Genomic DNA, 6468 nt, shown 5'->3' with positions numbered 1-6468 from the left:
AGACAGACGGACAGACGACGTAAACGACACCTCAACTCAACCTCTACCCTCGGTTCGGCACTCTATTGGAGTTAAGATCAATCAAGACACAAAGAGTCAGTTCAATCAATCACTGTTTAATAATGAAAAACCAATCACAACCAGATACAATGGAAATACGAAAAGTCAATGGAGGAGGGAGTGCTTTGCATGTCCCTACAACAACAACAACAACAATAACGCGGCAACGTTTTCCTCTTCCATCTTCAAGCTCTTCTGTCTTCAATCCCATAAGAGGTGGTCCTCCCTCAAACATGTGAGAGGTCCATCCGTTCAACACGTACAGTCTATGGCCTCCCTGAAACAGACATGACACATCACTTGATCACGGTTGCAGCTTACGTGTTGTAAAGTTCTTCGAGTGAAAAGGAGGATCACCATAAGATGTGATCCTCAGATGTGATAGGCATGTCATCATGTGTCACTATGCTGTCATAGGTCAACATACAAGTACAGTCTATGAGTTCCAGACCACAGGTATGACACATCACTTGCCCGCTGTTGCAACTGATGTATCTTAACATGTTGTTGTGTCAGCAAACACGACATTCGCGTTGTAGGGGAGTGAGTTGAGCTTCTTCATAAGGATCCAGGTCAACGTTGTCATCATCATCATCATCGTCGCAAACCATGGGCATACCTGAGGAGTAGACATGAACATCTTCCGGTGATGCTGGTGACCAAGAAGCCTCAAGCAGGGGGAGCGTGTCCAGATCCATGGAAGGGAGAATGGCCAGCTTGAGCGCTTCATGATCATCAAGGTCACCCGTCGCCATCGTCACAGGGGCATTCGGTGAATAGGTGGGCTCCCGAGGGGTTTGTTCCCACCACTGTTCTAGCACGGACTGGGCTGAACTGACATCAGGGGTCCTGTCAATCATAGGACAGAGTCCATTCATCATCATATGCATAGGTATAGTCATCATCAACATCGACATCATCATCATCATCAACATCAACATCACATCAAGAACGATTGAGACAAAGAAGAGCAGGGTACTTACAGTTGTTCTTGAGGAGAGATCTTCAGAGATAATTTCTTCCGTGATCGTCTTTTTGCAGACGTTGCAGGTGTTGCAGGTTTCAAAAAGGATGTCCCCATCGTTTCGGTGTCTGTAGTCGCTGCTGCAATGGTTGCTGTGGCTGCTGTGGTGGTGGGGGGTGGTGACTGGCGCTGTGGTGGTGGTGGTGGTGGGTGTTGTTGCTGCTGCTGTGGGGACAACAACTGCTGTGGGTTTGCTCGTCTTTTTCTTCTGGATCTTCTTTATCGTCTTCTTCGATGTTCCTTTCTGGGGTTCAGTCAGCTTCCTCATCTTTGAACGTATCTGTTCGCACATCATGTCGTCGCCCTTCGCACGTAACTTGGTGTACGCGTCGTCGGTTTTCATCTTTAAAAACAGCAAGTCCTACACTTCACCCCACAGTTCAGCAGTCATTTCACCGCACCCATCTCCACTGCTTCCTTGGCCACTCATGTCTTGGCTTCGTGTCTTGTCATTCAACCGTTTCGACATGTTGTTCGACACGATGTTGTCCGGATGTTCTGTTCGTTGTTGTTGTTGTTTCTTTCCAAGTCTTCACGGAGGTGCGTCAACACTTGATGGTACTCTCTCCAAACACGTGTTTCTTCCAGATAAAACGCCAACAACCAACACAACGTGAGGAACATCAATCAAAGGGACGGTGTTGTTGCTCGGTCCGTTCAGTGAAAAGTGATGACCGGAGAGCGTCGGTCGTATTAAAAGCCACGGAGGTCCTGCTTTCTGATTGGTCCGTTCCGGTGTCTGGTCTGAGTCTCAATTTTTTCCAAACTGGACCGACCCTTGTGTTTCTTTTCCATAGGGTTAGGCTTGTAGCGTGAGAGAGAAAGCACAACCTCGGTTCGACCAATCAGAGCCCACCATGGCCCGAGCGCGGCCTCTGATTGGTCGACAACCCAGGCTTCGGATTGGTCAGATTTCGATACGTTTTTTTCTGTAGGGGTCCATGTTGATTCAGTTTCGATCCGCTGTCATGAAAAAAATTATAGAAAGTCGTCTCTGTACCCAAAGGGAAGCGTGTCTACAGGCAGCCCTGTGGTTTTGTCGTAGACGAGACGTCGCTTGTCGTACACGGTACGATAGTCTTTTCGGGAGGGTCGGGTCACAAGTGCGTTTTCGTGCCGAGGTCCTTTTCAAATGATCTGATGAGGGTAATCCAAACTGATTTTCTCCCCCTCTTTCCCAGGCCGTTGTCCCAGTATCAGTCCTTTCATGGTGTCAAAGTTGAGACGGTGTTGGTTTCGGTAATTCAAAGTGAACCCTCGCACTTTGCAGGATGTGCGCGTTCCATCGGGTCTGGGGTTCATTAACTCGTAGCCATAGTTTTTGGGGCTTCCCGACACAAACATCTTGATGGTGTTTCCGTCCAGTTCATCCGTAAACTCACCCAACGAATGACCCAGCTCTGGATTCGCGTCGTGGGGTCGATGAATGTAAATGACGCTGTCCGTGTCAAAATACAAGACCCTGCGGCCCACCAGGGCAAGGGTCTCGTACAGCTTGAGACGTGCTTGGGCGGTGACCCAAGCGGCTATGGCGACGTTGAAATGAGAATGAGGGGTTTGGTATTCTTTCCGATGGGTAAAGGTCACTTCCACCATGTGTTCGTTGACAACGGTCACATCCTCGATGGTATTGCGTTCATCCCTCCACAAGGCAAAGTACTGTACAGGATCGCTGATATAGAGGTTCTGACTGTAGTCTACCCGTTGTCCAAACTTGCCCCAGAGCGAATTCAGTTGCATCTTGGCAATCGTGCGAAGTCCTGGATTTTTTTCGATGCGATCCTTGTCCAACACAATGCCTTCTTTGTCGTAGATTTCCTGGATGTAAGCGTCGTGATCCGTACATCCTTCGGGGTATCCACTGGCTTCGAGCTTCTCCTTGAAATGTCGATCGATGTAAGTGTCAAAGAGTCCCACTTGTTGGGTGTCGGGGTCATGCTGTGCAAAGGTGTCAAAATGCCAAACGTCGTAGATCTGAAGCACCCGGTAGTCATACTTCTTCACGGCTTCCTGAAGTTCTACGGTGGCGTACGTCCCCACCCATGACCTCTCTTCGTCCGTGTGCTGGCAGGGGGAGTCTGACCGGGTATCGGCACACGTACGGCACAAAGGACAGAGCAGTTTGCCACCCGATCTGTAAGGCAGTAGCGGATGGTAGAGTCGTTTCGGGGGTAGGACACGGCATTGGATCAGGCCTTTCAGTTCAAACAACGTGTCCACAGGGGGTTGATGGAGAAGGGTCGGGTGTCCCGTGGGAAACGCTCCGGTCTTACAAATGTAGGGGTAAAGGGAACAAATATCAATGTACTTGATGGTTTCACCTTCTTGGGCTTCGTAGCATAATCGCGTCGCATTGGTGCGTCCTCCATAGAAGGCGTCGCGAGGGTTGAGCGGCCCGGGGACGTGGATACAGCGGGGTCCCTGCAAGAAAGCACGCAGAGCGGCGTCCTCCCGTTGCATTTTCGTAAACTCGTGCTCCCACAGGGTGACGATCCGTTTCACCTCAGGGTGTTGACTCAAGAGACTCAGGCGGTAGCGGGTGTCGGTGAAACGGGCTCCCAACGACGTGCCCAGGACGGGATGCGATTCTCCACATCGGGTCTTGTGACAGGCCTGGCACCCATGCCAGAAACAGCCCAGGAATTCGTAGACAGTGCCTGTCGCTGGATCGTAGCCATCCACGCTGTACCGATGGTGGCCCTCTCCACACCTGAACTCTTGTTCACCTCCATTCCTGGCGTGCTGGAGGTGCAGATGGGGGTCCGTTTCCATCAGATAGTGGAGCCAGTGCATACAGGCCTGGGAATAGTTTCTCTGGGTTGGTAGCCTTGAGGTGGAAGAATGGCGATGGTATTGGGTTTCAGGTCGTGTTTTCGAAAGGATTTCATGGTGAACGCAGCAGCTGTCATCACTTCCACAAAGGGATCCATGCCAACCGAGTGGATCTCGTTCTGTCGGAAGTCGGCGCATCCCCGTCTCAAAATGTCTACATCGCTCTGGCAGTAAGCTAAAAGTTCTCCTTCTAAGTCGAACAAAGCTCCTTCTTGCACTTTTTGAGTATGCCACTGGAGGAAGACTGTGCATTCCGCGGGAGACATGCCATCGGGATCGTACGTGACGGCTGGTGGATAGGGACCTCTGTAGGTCTGGTTGACTCTCGTATCGAAAAAGTGTGGAAAGTACCCTTTCTTCATTTCTTTCAGATCAAAACTCTTGGGAAAGGCTTTGAGGGGGTAAGGGATGAAATTTAAGCTGTCTTCGAAACACAACCGTCCCAGGGTCATCTGCAAAATTTGTTGGCCATGTCGGATCTTGGTGGGGAGTGTCACCAGGAGGGGGGACAGGCCCTTCAGGATCAAGTGTAAATCATACGATCGTGCATTGTGGGCCATCACATAAATGCGATCCTCCTTCGGGACTGTATGGCAAGTGGTGTTCTTGTTCTTTGGCTTCTTTGTTTTCTCCACTTCCATGACCTCTTCCCCCTCCTCCGCCTCCTGCTGGGGTGATGCATGTCGTTGACGTTTGGAAGCGTACTTTCTTGAGGGGGTGTCATCCCGTTTTCTTTTCTTCCCCAGGCGGTGTGTTGCCCCCTTGCATGAGCTGTCCTCCTCTTCCTCTTGGTGGGGCTTCTTCCTGGGTTTTTCAGCCAACGTGGTCAACCACACACACACATCATGTCGCGTGGTGGGGCCTCGAAACACGATCTCACGGCTGGGACCATACCCTTCTTCTCTCCATGGACAGTGTTCGCACAAGTCCTTGCTGACTTCACTGATGCACCGTCCACATCCCAGTTGCACCACGCACAAATTTGGAATGTGTTCCCCCGTGTCTTGCATGCATTCAAAATTGTAGAAGGCGTATTGGACATTGTCTCGTACGTGATGTTGTTCCTCTTCCCCCTCCTCCTCCTCTGCTTCCTCTCCCTCCCCCTCCTCCTCCTCGTTTTCTTCACAGAGAGGCGTCATGTAACATCGATGGTCTGGGGTCATGGGTTCTCGGCACACCAAGCAGGGATGTTCTTCGTTGAAGCACTCGTGGTGAACCATGGGGGTCTCCAAGACGCGGACCAGATGAAAACAGGTCGGGCACCTGTGAATCGATTGACAGGCGCTGGGTTTTCCCTCTGACGGTGACTGGAGATGTTGAGTGTAACACGATTGATTGAAGAACCAACGTTGACATGTCAAGCAAGGGATCCCGTGCTCTTCCTGGGGCTTGCAATAGCTAGAGTGGAGGCAGCGGTGACAGCGGTTTTCCTTGGTGTAGGGATGGGTTTCGGGATGATCGTAACGTTGGTCGAAGCGTTCGCAGTAATGGTTAGAGCCATAAAAAGCGGGCATGGAAGTGATGACATCGTAGTGCTGATCATGATGGTATACATGCAGCACGGTGGCGTGGGGTGGAGCCTCATCACACTTGTACAACAGTCTCTGGTCCACCTCTTGACTGTAGACTTTCAGTTGATAATTCAGGGGGACCAAGGCGTGTCCCACGCGTGCGAGGTCGTCCAGGCCCTGACAGGGGCCTTCAGGCAGGCCAAGGCGTCGAAACAAGTCCCGTGCCCGTATACTTTGAACGTCGACGCGATCCGTTCTCGTCAGTCTCATTCGCTCGGCGGTCCATTCTGGGGTCAAAGGGTGGGGCTTCTGGACATAATGTTGTGCCACCACCAGGGCCCGTGCCAAACAGGATTGATCTTCGTTCTTGATCCGTACAATGCACTGTTTGCGTGTTAAAAAGGCTTCGAGTCCAATCAAGTGTTTCAGATGATGACCACCACTGCCCGATCCTAGCCTGTCGGGATCTGCGACGTGTACTAAAGTCACAACCATGGTGGCATCGATGTTTAGGTCTTTGTTGGACTGTTGGACTTTTTCCACAGCATGCAAAATATCGAGCCCATGGAGATCTTCAAAGCGACGAAAGGGGATCCGTATGGGGGTGTTCAAAGCGGGATGATCGATACCTAGACCAATACGATCTCCCTTCTGGCCTGACATCTGTTCATAAAAGTCATCGATCACCCTGTCAAATAAAACGTATCTGATGAACGTCTGTCCTCTAAGAGGGACTGAACGTCTGATGGATGGACAACCCTTCCCCAAAACAGGATCGAAATCGGACCAATCCGACGCCTGGGTTGTCGACCAATCAGAAGACAGCACCGACCAATCAGAAGACAGCACCCGAGCCGAGTTGTGCTTTCTCTCCCATGGTAAAATCCATTTCCTATGGAAAAGAAACACAGGGATCGGGTCGTTTTAGAAAACCGAGGTGCGGGCCAGGCCCCGGAACGAACCAATCCGTGCGTTGCGTTTTGGACCAACCAGGAAGCAGCGATCTTCGATCCGGTTCTTCTCCTATAAAACAAGAGTGGA

The 6468-nt window shown here is 51.1% G+C and overlaps 2 protein-coding genes across 2 annotated transcripts; both read right to left on the bottom strand.

Annotated features, from left to right (window-relative positions):
* Window positions 1–224: 224 nt before the first annotated feature.
* Window positions 225–1960, bottom strand: LOC124142987. The gene is made up of 3 exons (XM_046511763.2): window positions 1044–1960; window positions 680–909; window positions 225–337 (listed from the first exon to the last, which is right to left on the bottom strand). The coding sequence occupies exons 1-3, from the start codon at window positions 1139–1141 to the stop codon at window positions 327–329; spliced, it is 339 nt and encodes a 112-aa protein (XP_046367719.2). The 5' UTR covers window positions 1142–1960; the 3' UTR covers window positions 225–326.
* Window positions 1961–2212: 252 nt separating this feature from the next.
* Window positions 2213–3856, bottom strand: LOC125374845. Its single transcript, XM_048386518.1, has one exon. It carries the CDS (start codon window positions 3854–3856, stop codon window positions 2213–2215), a length of 1644 nt encoding a protein of 547 aa, XP_048242475.1.
* Between the last annotated feature and the right edge of the window lie 2612 nt (window positions 3857–6468).

This window comes from Haliotis rufescens, unplaced genomic scaffold (genome assembly GCF_023055435.1).
Source record: "Haliotis rufescens isolate VD_foot unplaced genomic scaffold, xgHalRufe1.0.p SCAF_6, whole genome shotgun sequence".
NCBI lineage: Eukaryota > Metazoa > Mollusca > Gastropoda > Lepetellida > Haliotidae > Haliotis > Haliotis rufescens.
This window is presented reverse-complemented; position numbering and strand designations above follow the sequence as displayed.

Bases quoted from the DNA above. Each gene is read 5' to 3' on its own strand.
- LOC124142987 (XM_046511763.2), bottom strand. From the start codon at position 1,141: ATGGGGACATCCTTTTTGAAACCTGCAACACCTGCAACGTCTGCAAAA. The intron at 910-1,043 runs GTAAGTACCCTG...TATGATTGACAG, and splicing joins ATCTCTCCTCAAGAACAACT to GACCCCTGATGTCAGTTCAG.
- LOC125374845 (XM_048386518.1), bottom strand. From the start codon at position 3,856: ATGGAAACGGACCCCCATCTGCACCTCCAGCACGCCAGGAATGGAGGT.